We start from the raw sequence: 17,474 nt of genomic DNA, 5'->3' as shown, positions 1-17,474 counted from the left end.
TTGTATGTTTGTGTTCTGTCTGCACATGTGGTGCAATGTTTGTTCATATATGTATAAGTTAATATATGTATGTTTGTGTTCTATCTTTAGTATTGTTTCCAGTACTAACTTCCCCATGCCCTGATTCCGTGTAGGGTTTGCTTTTTTAAGGCAAAGATAAATAAACTGCGACTTAAAGATAAATAAAAATCCCATGCCTTGGGACTCTTTGGTTGAGTTAATGCTGGAAATGGTGTCTTGATGAAAATACTTATCTTAGGCAGATTTTAACTGCGTTCAGCCACTGTCTTGTAGAAGGCCTCCTAGGCAAAGACTTAGGGGTTGGTAGAATAATTCTGTTGACCAGCCTTGAACTCCTTCCACATCTGTTAGGTTGGAGTGGCATGTAAACCTGTGTTACATTGTTTCTTGAATAGTATGATGAATGGATCTTCTTGACTCTACTCATAGATTTTTGTTTGTGTCTCCTTGATAGTGGCTATATAGCTCTTTCTGTCATCTCCTAATGAGAGTGCAGCTCTAAAACTCAGTTTAATAATTCAGAGGCTGGTTGGTAGAAAGATTTCCTGAACTCCCAGTGGTTACTCCCAGAGAAGCTGATTACATTGACACCTGTAAAATATCAGAGTATTAACATGTTGCACATAGATAGTTTACATGTTAATACTTTTGGTGTGTATTGAGGCCATATAAGGAGTGTTAATTAGCATGACTGAGGCAACTGCATGTCTTATTGCTTAAGTGGTCTATTTGTGAAACTGTCAAGTTCTCTTTAAATTTAAATCAAAGTAACCAAAAATATTAAATGTAAAAAACCATCCCCACCGCCTAACTGTTTCAATATATCATTCGCAAATATTCTTCGGTCTTTGAGGTAATCAGTTGAATCTTACCTCTTACAAAATTAGCCAAATATGTATGCTCTATGTATGTATCTTCATATTTTTTGACTTACAACCTACAATTTTTCAAGTCTTCTGTCAACTGTTGCTAAAAAATTTAATCAAGTAAAAAATTGCTCAAGAACTTCATAGAAAACAAAATTGAATGAAGAAAGGTTTTCGGTTTCTCTTAATAAGTAGACTTTAGGTGAAACTAGAAGGTATATGTCTTAATTTATCTTATCACTGGTCTTCAAATGATTAGAATAATTGGTTAAATGTCTTCTGAAGGAAAAAATAAATTTTTTTATTGTTATTGACAAGTTAAATGAATTTAACTTAAATTTGAATGAAGTTACAAGGAAAGTTAATTAGTTACAAGGAAACAGGGGAACCTTATCCACCAGCTACATCAGCAAATCATAAATCTTAAAAAACATCAGTGAGAATCCTACCGATACATAAAAACATACAACAACAAATTTTTAAGTATAAATTAAAATAGCAAATATCAAAAAAATTAGTTAAAAAAATGTGAAAAGTTTGACAACATAAGTTGTTGCATATGTGAAAAGTTTGACCGCATAATCTGTTGCATTAGTGATAGACCAGAACTAATATTTTGCCAGAACCAAACCAAAAATTGATTTTCATTCATAACCGGAACCAGAACAGAAAAAAATCTAGAACCAAAAATCAATAATATGTATTGTTTTTTAAAGTTAGTTTTAATTTAAACAAAATATTAAATTAATAAGAATAACTAATAACAGAATCCAACAACTGTAAGATTTTCTTGACAAAAAAGAAGTTTTTCTAAATTTTCTGGATGGATTCTGTGTTTTTCATTTGAGAGAATATCTCCAGCTGCAGAATATCTCCAGCAACAGTCTTTCAACATCTGTAGATGTTGGAGGTGGTGTGAGGTACTTTTTTGCCACCTTAGTCAACGCTAACTTGATTTTGGAATTTGCATTTTTTTAATAGCTTTTCCAAAACTCAAGAAAAGCTATTGGACTATCCAAAAAATCATTCAATGCTTCTTTTATCATTTTGGAAGATTAATGTGCATTTGGTCCTATTTGAGTTTGAGATTGCGCAATAATTTTTGACATTATATGAACAATCGATGCGTTTTTTTCATTGTTGTCAGATAGAATTTGAGTTACAGGAGCCGATTTATCTAGAGGTTCAAAATTATCCATTTGGGACATGACAATGTGTTTAGCATTTTGCCAAGCACTTTGAGATCTGAAAAAATACCATTTTTATCTTGGATCAAGTAGAGTAGCAACTGAATAATGTTCTGTTTTTTTAATTGCTGAAAAATGTTTTTCCAGTACATTTTTCAGAGCAATTTTTAATTCCTGAACACTGATATCGCTAGAGGTTCTTTCCAAAGCTTTAATTATTGTTGTCGCAATTGGAATACAGGGGCTGATGCAAGAGACAACACATGACAACATTTTTGTTGCCTTCTCAAAAATACTTAAAATGTTCACTACTTTTTCACAGAGGCTCCAATCTTGGACAGAAAATTTAATTCCCAATAAGGAAATTTGATTAAGGTGGCAGCAATGGCTGGCTTTAGATGTAAAGTTCGCTTAAGCATATAATAGAAGTTCTATCTTAAGGCAGCATTGCTTTTTAAGCCAAGTCTGACTTTTGTATCAGTTTGGTTTTCTTGCTGTCTGTAAAGTTCAGTGTATTAAGCAGTGGATAGGGATGCGAAAGAACAGAGTTTTCGACTTTTTGCAATTAGTCCATTTATGATTGAATGTGAAAATAGTTCTTTTTTGATGACAAGTTAAAGGGAGTGGCTAAGGCATTCAGCTAACACATAATAGTACAGTTTGGTTCATGATGACCATGCATCAAGACAGACTGACACACTTTTAGCTTCTGATTGAACCGAATTTTCCTTTAGAGCAAATTTTTTTCGTTTTAAGTTGAATCCAGTAAATTTCTGTAGTTTTCGCTACCAATTTTGTAATTAGGAGCAACAAGAGCATGGTGCCTCAAAAATGGTGCATCATTTCTAATATTGACTTTTTTTTGAAATATTCGGCCTTTATTTAGAATTAGAGTCAATTTTTGAAGAAGCTTGAACCCTGTTTCAAATTCTAGATTTTAATATGTCAATTCTTTGTTTTTTTAATTGTATATTGAAGATTGGAACTGTCTTTCTCTTGTTTAATTGCAATTCAGCTTCTTCCTTGGCTTTTGGATTTCCTGAATTTTCTGGCATAAGTTTGATGTCAGGATGATGATTCTTCAGGTGTGATGTTAGTCCATATAGTTCTTGTTTTTTGGGTCGTCATGAAACTTTGTCGTTGCATATTTTGCGCTATTCTTTGATTGTTTGCTTTAACTATGAAATATTTCCATGCTAAACTTGTTTTTCTTTTTGAATTCATTTTGCTAGAATGAAATATTAGACAGTTTTTCAATGCTGCTGGTTTGCGTCAAATACAAATCTTAAAAATATAATTGACAAGTTTTTTTTGTTTCCAATATTTATTGTAATGATTGCTACACATAAATTCCCTTTGCTCTCTTGGAGAAATATTACTGATTTCAACACTACAATTCCCTTAAGAAAATTATAGTGTTGAAATTGTTGTCCAACTGAAGTAGTTATCTAATTGGTCAATGTTTTCCGAGAGAAATTATCGCATGAATGCATTTAAAAACTGTTGCGCTAAACTTAAAAAAAGAGTTCATTGAAGAGAAACAACAGATATTTTAACACTTTATAGATTATATAAAATTAGGATAAAAGTTGAATTCTTGAAGTTAATTGTAATATTTAATATATATATCTATTTATACAAAAGTTATACTCATAACAACAATATTATCTTTCAAATAATAACGATAGAAAACTTTACAAGATATGAATATTAATTAGAACAAGAAAATTATTTCGCTTTCAAACAAAGCAAAATCTTATTTCCGCTAATTCTCAAGCTTATCATTTAATTTTTAAAACTTTTTTTTAAATTATTTTATCAAAATGATAATGCTTATTAAAGCTTTAAGATATTCATTTTCGGTAGCATTTTGAACCAAAATTCTGGCCGGAACCGAAATCTTAAATAATACCGGAACAGGAACCAAAAAATCCGGTCAGAGTTGTGGCCAGAACCAAACCGAATTTCGGTCGATCACTATGTTGCATATTATTTTCTTTTAATTAGTTTATTAAGTTTAAGATATCTTTATAATCTTTTAAACAGCAAGTAAAATTTTTGTTGTTGCAGTAAAAACATAAAAGTTTTTTTTAAATTTTGATATTTTTTCTATTAGTTGCATCAAAGTTAAATGCTTCTTTAAACACAATAGCTTTGCAAAAACATCATTTGATTGTTCTTAATGATTCATTTGTTGGTACAACTAACCTATCAGCAGGTAACACTAGTTTTTAGATACTACCTACCAATCTAAACATTTTTATGTACGTTATGTAGTAAGTGATGGGCATCCCAGTTTTTGTTAAGTGTGGGACTTTTTACAATCCCAACTCTGGCCCCACCAAAATTGTAAGATTTAGTAGGGGTTGATAGTCCAGGCTAGGAGAAAGTTTTTAATACATTATATATAATAAATTTATGCATATATTTACTGTTTATTAAATAATACCATTTGATATGAATATATGAATATAAACATATTAGCTGTTTACTTAGTCAGCATATCCTTTCATATTAACACAAACTTTAGTAGGTTTAAATATTTTTTTACCAAAGACGGTTTATAAAAACATTCATGAGTTAGTTAATACAAAAATAAGTTTGGCAAAGGCGCCATTTTGTTCCAATCAAGGCAATTGATTTTCTAAATGGAATACTTTGGTTCCTTAATCGGAGCAGCTTGCTTCTTTTAAAAAAAATACTAAGTAAAGTCAACAGAAATCAATTATCAATTATTTTCATCTTTTCATTGATAATTAAAACAATTCTTTTAAAGTTTTTAATAGGATTAAAATTGCCCAGCAAAAATTAAATTTATGTCAAGTTGTTTATAAAGCATTGTTGTAGTTGAGATAAAAAAGTCATTTTAAAAATAAACCAATAATTGTATATTTATACTGCAATGCTTTTTTAAAGGCACAGTTATTTCAAAAAAACAAAATTTGATAGCAATGCAAATGTTTTTAATTAGATTAGACTAACCGATTGGTTTTTAAGCAAAAAATCAGTTTCATATAAGAATGCCATTATGAAAAAATTAATTGATAATATCGTCAGAGTGCAAATCCGCGTAACTAGAATACTATAATTGGATAATGTTAATTTTAAAACCAAATATCTATTTTTGACATATTGTTGACAAGAAACATGAATAATACTCTTTATATTAAAATGAACCCAAAATCTGTTAAAATTATAAAAATATAAGTTTTAACTCCTGTTAAAAATCTGTAGTGCAAATGCGTGTTTATTAAATGCTAGTTACACGAGTTTGCACCATCCCCAATGATATTCTGTCGTAAATTTTTCTCTTATTCAATGCTATGTCTTCTTATATAGGAAGACATTGATTCCTATATAGGAATATATATTGAAAGTATATTATTGAATCAACAAAATCATTAAAATCAAGAAAAAGACTAAATAATAGCAACTAAAGCTATGTTTTAAAATTCACTTTTCAATAATAATAAACATTTTTAAAAATGCATTTGAAAAAGTAAAACATTTTTTTTGAATAAATTTTTCCATTGAAATATTTATTTTTCCATTGAAATTTTTTCAAATGACTTAACTTGTTTCTCCACGCAGAGGCTTTGTTTGTCAAGGTTTGTGTTTTGGAGCTATAGAGTTGAGGGAGGGTTATAGACACAATTAAGTAGCCTCCTCGTCTGTAGTTTTTTTTTGTTTGTTTATTTATAATATACAATTTGAAAAAAAAAAAAAATTGTATATTATACATAAATATAGTTTACCCTGTGCAATCAGTATGGTGTGAATATTAAGTTAGACCTAAAAAAAGTGGCACAAAATGAGCTTAAATTGATATATATATATATATATATATATATATATATATATATATATATATATATATATATATATAGAGAGAGAGATAGAGAGAGAGAGAGAGAGAGAGAGAGAGAGAGAGAGAAAGAGAGAGAGTGCTCAATGTTCTTAAAGAACAGAGCAATAATAAATTAAATTTATATATATATATATATATATATATATATATATATATATATATATATATATATATATATATATATATATATATATATATATATATATATATATATATATATATATATATCAAGCCTTCTCAGGAGACGTGCGCAGTCATATGTTTTATATGACCACGCATATAATATTTTGTTTTAACAACTTCGCCACGCCTTTTTGCATGTTTTAAGTTAGTGTGTTTAAAAAATGCGCTGAATAAACAAATGTTAAGCTAAACTAAAATTAAAAATAAATTATAAACTTAAAAGTGAAATAAAAAAATGAAATAAAAAATACAAAACTAAATTAAAAAAATAAAAATCTTAACAAATGATAAAATGAATAATAAAAATCCCAGGAAAAATAAAAGCATAAAATTAATCAATGTTTTTTATTTTAATATTAAAGTGTTTAAACACTAAGTATTTAGAAAAAATTGAAATCTTAAAGTTATGCAATCCAATCTTGAAGTCTCAAAGTTATGCAATCCAATCTTGAAGTCTCAAAGTTATGCAATCCAACCTTAATTACTTAGAAAAATAATTATTTAAAAGTGATATTTTCTAATGTCTACAAAGCAAATAAAAAAAATATCAGTTAGTATGATTGAATTTTAAATTAAATAAGTTTAAACTATTAAGATGTTTCTACATATAAAAATATATTAGTTTTATGTTATATAGAAATTATTTACTTTCTCTGGTTTATCCTTTTCTTATTTTACCATTCGTTAAATTCATTTCTCTTTTCAATTTATGGTTTGTTTATTTTTAATTTTCTCTTTAAATTATATTGGTTTTTTCAGCAAATTTTTTAAATTATCAATATATGCAAGAACCGTGGCCGAGTTGTAAAAAAAAATATTGTATGCGTAGACAATAGGTGTGCAACAGCACGCATCTCCTGAGAAATCTGGGTTTTATTGGGTTGTTTTAAAGATGTTTATATTTTTATGACCTATTATAAATAACATTAACATTATAACTATTAATTAAATTATTAACTATTATTATTAACTAAATTATAATTAACTATTATAACCAACAATAATAGCCATCAGAGTAGGTTAACTAATATTTGAATCATTATTTGGAAATACATTATCACAATTTTTATTCAAGTATTGTGACAATTAGATTTCGTTTGTGCAAACAGTTTTATCTTAAATAGCCATGTTTCGACAAAAAAACCTTGCTTTTCTCAAAAAAATATTAGAGACCATGTTGCCTTCTGTATAAAATACAAGCATTGGTTGGCGGAAGATTTGGAGGATGTAATATTTAGCAACAAATCACTAATCAAACAACTTGGTTGTTGTTCCACAAGCGTTAGATGCCTACCTTGCCAACGATACAACCCCCAGTATTTGCATTCTACTGTAAAACATTGCCCTAGAATCACGATATGGGGTGCCATTACAACAAATCAAAGTGGTTGTTTATGGTGTATGCCTTCTAACACCACAATTAACAGCCATATTTATCTTCAAATACTTAAAAAGAAACTTAAAATTTTCATCAACATCACAAATACCCACAATTTTCAGCTAGGTGGAGCACCCTTTCACAGGGTCAAGCTTTTAAGCAGTCCGTTATGCGAGAATGGGGTTGAGCTCATTGGCCCCTGGCCTGGTAACTCACCCGGCCTCAATCTTATTCAAAACTGCTGGAATCATCTTAAAAGCGAAGTTCCGAAACTAAGACCCTCATCTTCGGATGGTTTACAAAAAAAATTAGGCAAGTATGGACTCAACTTAAGACTCCTAAATATTTGAGAAAGTTCATTCACTCTATGCCTGTCCATTTAGCTAATTGTTTAAATGCTAAAGGACATCATAGTAAGTATTAACTTCAAGTATTAATTCATAAAACATTTACTAATGTTTCAAAGATATTATTTTTGTCAATTGTAATGGCTACTAATATATTTTGATAAAATAAATGAATAATTTAATAAAAATTGTGTTTTTTTATGCAATGTTCCAAACTTTTGGTCGTGAGTGTAGATTTAATGTGAAAATTTTTTTCCTATTACATTTTTAAATTATGTTTAAAAATATTTTTCAAAATAATTTGAAAACTTCTTTTTCTAAATTATTAAATAACATTATGTAAAATATATTTTAAATTAAGTTAAAGTAGAAAATTATACTAATTTTCAATATCATTAAACAAAAACAAAAAATAAAATTTAACAGATACAAAATAAAACCCTAAAAAACCCAAATTTACCCAATAAAACCCAAAATTACCCAAAAAAATCTACTGGGCTGGTTTTTTTTTTAATAAACCTGGGTTTTTGCCAACCTTGCCTAAAAGTGTTTGAGCTCAGCAAAAAATTGCCCACCTCGTTTCTCTGTTTAAAGTGAGACCTTTGTATCAAATTTTTTTTGCCAACCTACTGCCGAGCTCTAAATGATTGAAGTCGGCAACTTATTGCCGACCTCATATTTCCTAATTCTGAGGGTTGTATATATATGTGTGTGTGGGTATAAATATAGATTAAAAATTTGAAAAATAATAAAACATTAGTTTTGCTGATTTTATTTTTATTATTTCATTTAAAATTAATAAAAACTAGCTGAGATCGGACCTGTAAAAGTATGGGTCTTTGTAAGTCTATTTCAAACCGAACTTTTCTATACTTTTTCCTTATATATCCTAGCTTATCTGTTAAATACGGGTCTTTACCAAATCTACCATTTCTATACATATCTATTCCACAACGATTACTTCTATACCTATTCCTTATTTACCCCAATATTTTATAGTAAAATTTAGAAAAACTTCAAGAGCAAATAACTTAACATGCACACCTTTTCTGCATTTGTAGAGCTTATAAGAGACTTATAATTAGGACTGTTTTTAATATAGCAAAAAAGATTTCTAAAATTTAAAATAAAGTTTTAAAGTTTTCTCATTTTACAGATATATTATATGCGATAATTCCATATAATGCAAACTCAACATATGCTAAAGACGTACATACAAATGAAACTAAGAAGATCTTAGACCTCTAAAACATATTCATAAAAAAGTTCATTCTTATGATTATGATTAAAAGCTAAAGAATAATATTAAACGCTAATCTAAATGTTAAGCCAAAAAATTTTTTTGCATTGATGTCGGTTTGTGGCAAAATAAAACTTAATGCGTCAAGTGTCCTTTTGCATTTATCTTACATTTTTTTATTAATTTCAATTAAGTTGTATACTATTGCACAAAAATATATATAGCTGGTACAGATACATCATTTCACGGATAAGAAATTGTATTTATTACAATAGTAATAAATAAATGGTTTTTGTCTTTATTAGAATATATCCCCTAAAAATATATTCTTTATATCTTTAATAGAAGAAGTTTTTTCTTTTAAATTTAATTAAAATCTTATTTCTTGTTTTTCCAGTTTTTTTGCCACAAAGTGACGTCACATACGCAAATAAATTGTCTTCAAAAAAGCCATGTCTATCATTTTTAATGGTCTAAGAAGCAAATGACGTAGTTTTAGCAATCAGAAGTTTATCAAAAGAGGGGCAAATCTAAAATTGAAGTTTCAAGTTTTTGACTTGAATGAGACAATATGTTTCGTGTTTTTTCAATCTTGTCAATTTTTTAAAATATAATAACATACATACAAAAAATCAAAACAAAACAGCTTGATCAAAAAATACTTGTAATTATTAGAAAAGTTTACTTATATTATATACGTTCCTGAATAAAATGTTATATAAGTGGATTTTTTATATCTTATGAACAATATACATAAATAAATAACATATTTGTTTATATATATTGTTTTAATAGGGATGGTTAAGTGCAACAAGTTTAAAAAAAATTAGTTTTTATTAAAAAAAGATTTATATGTTTCTTTGCCAACACCAATACACTATACTTAAAATTCTTATGTGCATTGAACTGCAATTGCTTTTGATTTTTTTGGTTTAGTGGCTTTTGTTAAGATCTTTTAAATTTTGCGTCAAATTATCTCATTTCAACATATTTCTTGTATCATCCATACTGCAGCCGTTTTTCAAAATGCCTGAAGGTAAAAAAAATCAATTTTGACTTTTTTACAAAATAAGCTTTAGATGTCTACAAATGTTATTGAATACATATTTTCAAAGAGTTCTGGAAAAATCCATAAAAATTATTCGTTTCAAAAAACGTTTTACAAAGAGTTTCTCCTAATAATTTTTTTTTTAATTGCATTTTTCTTAAAGTACGTAATAAACATATTAAGGCGTTTTGAAAGGCGGCTGCAGATTATATTTGTAGTAAAAAAATAAATGTCACAACAAAAACATTTTAATTGTCAAAAGAAAGTTTGAAATTTTTTTCTAGCTATGGGATTTTTTTTTTTTTTTGCCTCCACAGCAGCACTTTCTGGAGTAGCAGGACTGCCTTATAAGGTTCAGACAATTTTTTTTCAGACCATCCGCAGCTTATTTTTTCCCTTGGTGTTTTGATGTTTTTAGAAATTTTAGCTTTTTCAAAATCTTTTTGTTTGTTAAAGTATATAATATCGTTACATATGTTTGTATATAATCTCTATAAAACTTCAAAAGTATTTTGTATTATAAAATAAGAGAATTAATAAAAAAAAAAGTTACCAGTGGTAGGACTCGAACCACGAATTACTTGTTCAGAAGCTCTGTGCACTCGGCCACGCTAGCATGTTGTTAAGCAAAATTTTTAAAACATAATTATTTAAAACATAATTAAAATTATTATTTAAAACATAATTAAAATATAGTTATTTTTTAACAGAAATAAATGTTATAGATCAAAATTAGGGAGAGCAAACTGTAAAACTTGATGTTTCAGTTTTAATATTACTTAATTTGAAGTTTACGTATGTTAGATATTTGCATACACATTCGTTCACATTTTCTTAAATAACAAAGTGCTGTGACTCTTTCTCGCCACTACCTACGGTTGCAATGGCTGCCAAGGGTTCCGTGTCAAACACGCTCGAACGGGCACTAACACTACTACTACCACTACTAGCACTATCAATTTCGGCAGTAATATATAGAGATGCTTGTTTTTCCTTGTTTTATTTTTATTTATATTATTTTATTTAGTATTTAGTTAATACGCTCTTTTTTTATTGTTTTTATTTACTAACTATAACTATTTAATTTAAAGTTTAATTAAATTTTGCTCCAACTTTTTTATTTTGAATTAAATTCTAAATAAAGTAGTTAGAATAAAAACATATTCATTAAAAAAACACAACATTAAAATAAACAATTTATTTAATGAAATAAAACATTCTTTTTAATATTGTGTTTTTTAAATTAATTTGTTCAGTATATAAAAAGTTTTGTGGTTTTTATTTTAATTATTTTATTTAGAATTAAAAAAATATTTGTTTTGCCGTTTTTAATTTATCCAAATATTTTTTATTTTATTTTAGTTCATCCAAATATTTTTTAGTTTATCCAAATATTAGTTTAGAAATTATTCATTTTTTTGGTTTTTGCTTTAATTTTATTTAGAGTTTAAATAAATTGTTCGTTCATTTGTTCGTTTGTTCGTTTTGTGGTTTTTATTTTAATTATTTCATTTGTAAATTGTTTTTTTAAATTTTTTTTAACAGCAAATGAATTAAAAATTTCAGAAGTCAGTAATTTTTTGCTGATCTCAGACAATGTCAGTTTGGCATTTAGGTCGGCATCACCATATGCTGACCCTAATTCTTAGGGCTGTAGACATATTTATTATAGTTAGCGATTTGAGTTGTGTTCATATTTTAAGTAAAGCTTAGAAAATAAATTATGAGTTAATTACACTGAAATAAATTATTTATTGAGACCGTTAGATGTTTATCTTTGACGTCAATAAAAAAAAAAAAATGTCATTAAAGTAAAGTCATATTTTAATGTTTGGGATTTTCTTTTGTTAGGTATAAAAAATAATTAAAAATAAATAGAATTTCAATGATAAATTGCTAACTTGCTATTAACAATATAATTATTTTTAAACTATGAAAAATTTTTAAGGTCATATAACGCTAGTGGTGTAACTTAGCGGCCATTCTGCAGAACTTGCAAAGAACAAGTATAATTTATAAAAAAAGTACTAATCAATCGTTTGGCAAGCAACAGATGTACTTTTTTGTTAAAAAATTTTTTTACAATTATGTTTTTACATATTTCATTTTATCAAAGTAAATATACTTTTTATAAAAAATAAAACTATTTGATTCAATCGTGGCTTGCCGTCAAATGCGCATTTTCTAACAGCTATTTTATCATAACTTTAATAGGATTTGATATGGTGATATTAGTTTTGGTGTGAAATAAACTGAAAGCTCATTTTTGACAAATCGAGATTTACTAGGTTGACAATTTTTAAGTTCTGGTTACACCTAAAGCTTTTGTTTTTATCAGTGAAATAAATATTTTCTAAATATTCAAAGGAAAGGCCAATTTTCACTGATTTTTTGCTTTTAGTTTTGAGAAAATTTTTTTTGTTATTAACAAGTAAAAATTAATAACTAGGGAGGGGGTGGTCTTAATAAGCTTGGGGTGGGTGAAAAAATTTTCCGAAAACTTATAAATGTTCCTCCCCCCTCCTTTTTTTTTTATTAAGGATCCGAGAGTAGTGTGATGTAAGTGCAATATGTAGTGCGATATGTAGTGTGGTTTCAAAATTAGTTGAACTACAAAAACCCATTAGGAAAAAAGTCACAAAGTTAAATCATTTTTGAAAAGATCATGCTTTCTTTTTTAAGATATAAGTGAACACTTCTTAAAACTTATTTGTATGTAACATTTCTTTTTAATTTGCATTTTGTATGTAACAATACTTTTTTTTAACATTTATTAATAATATTTATTTATGTAACACATATGTGTATAAAATGCTTACTTTTACATAATGTGTATATGTATTAGGCATTTAAATGTGTCTTACTTTTTTGTCTATATAATAGCACACTTACATTTTTTTTTACAATTTATTATAGTTCAAAATCTTTTTTATGTGCATTATAAATAATAGCTTTCTGAATGAATTAAGATATGATAAAATAATAGAACACAACAAATAAATTTTTTTTTACTTTGTAGATGTTAGCAAAGATGGTTTAAATAAGGTCATGTTATCTAAAGATGTTGGCAAGAAAGACGAGGAAAGAAGGACTGAAAAGGCTACTTATATATTTTTAATATCTTTTTTATATTAATTTACTTATTAACTTTTTGAAATATTTTTATTGTGATAACAATCATTAAAATGTTTTTATTGTAATAATGATCATTAAATTTTATCATTTTTATCACTCATCATTTTTATCAATGATTTTTTTTTTATAATTTAATGGTATCTTAAACTTGTCTATTATCACAAGTTTTTGCAAGTCATTTATAAATGTGTTGTGTAAATTAATGATAAATTTTTTTAAAATTATAACGTTAATAAGTAACAAAAAAAATGTATACAAAAATGCTGAGAAATTCACAATGGATTAAGTCATTATCAATAGATTGAATCATTTACAATGGATTTCAATCCATTGCAAATGGTTCAATCTATTGCAAATGACTCCATCCTTTGTAAATGACTTAATCCATTGTGAATGACTCAATCCATTGTAAATGAATCAATTCATTGTCAAAGACTCAGTTCAATGGATTGAGTCAATTTTTAAATTTTATCTTTCTTAAATCATGTTATCTATCAAAGCGTGTTAAACCATGTTTTTGTTTAACTGTGTTAAATCATATTATCCATTAGAAGTTATTTTTATAAAATATATTAATAAATGAAGAGCTCCCATGCAAAACCAGACAAATCCAATGTTTACCGATAAGGAGATAATGTGTACCGTGTATAGTAAACAATGAATGTCATTGGCTTATGAATGATTTTTGAGCAAAAGCAGGCTCTATCTTACTGTAATTACATAGACAAGTTATTAATATTGTGCAAAATCAGACAATTCCTGTTTAGTATTTAGTGTAAAATCAAACAAATCCTACAACTAATTAACACAAACTGCGTGATGTTTACAACTTCTGAAACTGAAAATTTAAAAACAAACGATAATGGTTACTAGCTGCATTTTTTGTTTTAATTTTTAAATTGTTGCAAATTAATTATTAATAGTTGAGAACTGTTATAAATATCAAATTTAATTAATCGTTATAAATATCAAAACTTAATAAAGTTTGCAATAATGCAAAATAATGCAAGTTTATTACGAGGATGTAGACAAGATGTAGAAAAGATGTAGACAATTTGTTTGTTGGAGAATGTAGTAGTGGTTCTATAAAGTGCAAAATTATTAAAACAAAGCAATCAGTTGCAAAACAAAAAGATAATTTTATTGGTGTTATGTTGATTTTAGTTCTAATTTTATCTGTGACCCTTGAATGTAATGTAAAAAATGGACTCTATGTATCAGTGGGTCCCATGGCATCCACTCCCTCCACACTTATCTGTTTTAAGCACCTCTTTTCATATTCTGTTCTTCCAAAATACACTTTCTCTCCCTACCTCCACTCCTTTGTTTACCGTTCTTCCTTCAATAACATCTCTCAACAATGTTTATATGTTCTGTTTCAGATGCACAGTAGATTTGTCTGATAATGTAGACTGAAGGGGTACCTCTAAACACAAACAAGGTTTAACATACAAGTGTTATGAACTTACAGCAGAAGATTTGCAGAACTTGAAGCAGTTTCGAAGTTGCCTGTTTAAGACTGATCAAGACACCGTACTGATTAAGCATGTGCACATTACGAAGGCAAGTCAAATGTGTAATGCTTCTACAAAAAAAATTCAATTGTCTTATTGCTTGCAGTTATTTCATTGAAAAAAAGTCAACTGGCAAGAAGAGAAAAGTATTTTGTGCAACTTTCTTAGGTGCAATTGCACCTATCAAAAGGAACAGGCTGGTGGGAATACTTAAACATTCACACCGTAGTGGTGGCCTGTCAAAGGAAGGTTGAGGTAGGGAGAGTATATCTCACAAATATGTTGCAAAAAAGGAAAGTGTAAAAACATTTATTAGCAGTTTGAGAGGCAGAGAAAGTCATTATAATGGCAAAAGTGTATTCATATATCTGCCGTCTGAATTAAAAAGTTGTAAAAATTTCAGGTGTTTTACAAAATTTTGTTTCTGAGTTTAGCATTGATGTTAGTGGTCTGCAATCAGATGCATGTACCACTTGCAAAAAATTGAAAATTTGATTTTGCATGAGTCAAAAGTCCAAGTTGCAGCTGAACTGCAAAGAAAATTTCACTTGCAGAAGTGTGCTGGGATTTATCACTTACTAAAGAACTCTAATAAAGTCACACAAGATTGTATACAATATGTAGCAGGTAAAAAAATCTGTCTAAGGTGCCTGTTCAAGAAGCTTTCTATGCCAGACAACTAACTATACAGTTCTACAATCAGTGACATGTCATCAGGAAAAAGTTACTGTTATACATTGATTGACAGTGAAGCAGCACATGATTCAAATGAGATTGCAGTGTACCACTTTCTTAGTAAGGTCTTAGTAATGTTATATTATTCAGCGATAGTTGTGGAGGGCAGAGCCAAAAACAACATCCTTTTGGAAATGGTTTAGCATTGGCTGCACAAAATTACTTTTGGTGACGGACGCCAGATGAAAGATGTGTTGTTGATATTTCTAGTACGAGATCATTCCTTTTTACTGTGTGACTGCCTATTTGGAAGAATATCACAAGACACAGCAATCAAGTCAGATATCACTGCATCTGAAAAATGTAGATATCATGAGATTCAAAATGCATGCTGATGAAGTGTTTGTTTACGGTAAGGACTGGGTATCGCATGATTTTAAAGCAGCTGCAGCAGCAACATACAAACCACTTGTTAAATTGCAAGAACTAAAGAGAATACTCATTCATTCATATGAGTCAAAAGGAAATGTGTTATAACTGTAAGTGGAGAGAAAAGTTATAATACAAGTACGAACTACTATGAACAAGTACAAACTATTAAAAGTCACTATTGAAAACAAAAGTATTTCATTAAAACGCCAAAACAAGTGACAGCTATCTGACCTTCCTGAACTGCTGTATTGAAGATAATGTGATGTGTGTTTAACAAAAGTTTAATATTGTGGTGTGGACTTGCAACAACAATAAGCAGTTTTTATAGTCAAAATTACACTGCAGTGAAATAAAGTTAAAGGCATGGGGATATCAATAGTAAACAATATTGTTTATTAATAGTCATTATTAAAGTTCATTTTGTAATACCAGCATCCTTATCAATTATGCTGAGAAAATGATGCAAAACCAGACAAATACCTATTTTGGTGCAAATACAGACTAATATAAATTTTAGCCCTTCATAAAAAACCTCTAATAAAATTTTTCTAAGGAAATTTTCTATTTTCTATGAACCATGACCCTTGTTGATGTATGCTATGTTATTGGCATTAGAATGTTACCAACAGAAATCAAAGAATTAAAAATATCAAGATATGTTAACATTTTTTAATACGGATTTGCGTGGGAGCTCTTCAAATAATCCCTTTTTCCATTACTTAAAATAAACTGAATTCTTTTTGCAGGATGAACATAGTTTATATTCGCTCAATGAGTATAAGAAGAATGCTGAGTCATCTGATTTAGATAAAGATTTGTTAAAGCTACAAAAGACATTCAACTTTTTAAAAAACCCTCGTTTCACTGACATAAAGAGGGTTGCAACAGCAAGCAGTTTATCAGATGAGAAAGTGGAGTGAGTTTTTGATGTTTTAAATCTTTCCTTTCAATTTTATTTGTTACTATTTTTTAACCACACTGTAATACAATCACTCTGTAATGTAGTCACACTGCAATATAACCACACTGTAATGTAACCACACTGTAGTATAACCACACTTTAATAAAAAGTTTTTTACTTTAAAAAAATAGTCAACAAAACACAGCAAAGCAAAGCATGATTTTTACTAACATCATTTTTACCAAAATCTTTTTTACCAACATCATTTTTATAAATAAGATTATTAAATGTGGTTTTTTCTTTAATTATAATTAAATATGATTTAAATATGTCTTTTTATATCTTTTTTGTGAATTTACATTTTTTTATAGCATGATATTGATGAAGAAAGATTAACTTAGTATAATATAAAATAATATAGAAAATAATAAAAATCATTTCATTTTATGCAAAATTTAAGTCTAATAAATAAATAATTAAATTAATAAAAGTCATTTCGACAAGTTAAATACATTAAAATAAATTTGAGTGATTTTTACATAATAAATCATTCAACCAGGTTGAGTGGTTTTTACATTTAATTGAGTAATTGTATTCAAAATCTGTATTCTAAAACAAAAATTTGAATTGAGTAATTGTCCAATCAAATTAAATTTTTATTTTAAATTTTTTTTGTATA

General features: G+C 27.7%; 1 protein-coding gene across 4 annotated transcripts in view; it reads left to right on the top strand.

The window, feature by feature from the left end:
- LOC101238775 (deleted in lung and esophageal cancer protein 1) overlaps positions 1-17,474 on the top strand; it is a 91,979-nt gene that overhangs the window by 14,225 nt on the left and 60,280 nt on the right. For 3 of the 4 annotated variants that reach the window (XR_010641565.1, XM_065809242.1, XM_065809241.1), the window contains exons 3-5: positions 4,191-4,292; positions 13,158-13,237; positions 16,641-16,810. Coding sequence is in view for 3 of the 4 variants with exons in the window: in XM_065809242.1 (XP_065665314.1) it covers positions 4,191-4,292; positions 13,158-13,237; positions 16,641-16,810 (352 nt within the window). In the remaining variant the exon portion in view is untranslated. The remainder of the gene's footprint in view (positions 1-4,190; positions 4,293-13,157; positions 13,238-16,640; positions 16,811-17,474) is intronic. The other variant, XM_065809243.1, reaches the window with a different exon arrangement.

Source organism: Hydra vulgaris, chromosome 11 (assembly GCF_038396675.1).
Source record: "Hydra vulgaris chromosome 11, alternate assembly HydraT2T_AEP".
Lineage (NCBI taxonomy): Eukaryota > Metazoa > Cnidaria > Hydrozoa > Anthoathecata > Hydridae > Hydra > Hydra vulgaris.
This window is presented reverse-complemented; position numbering and strand designations above follow the sequence as displayed.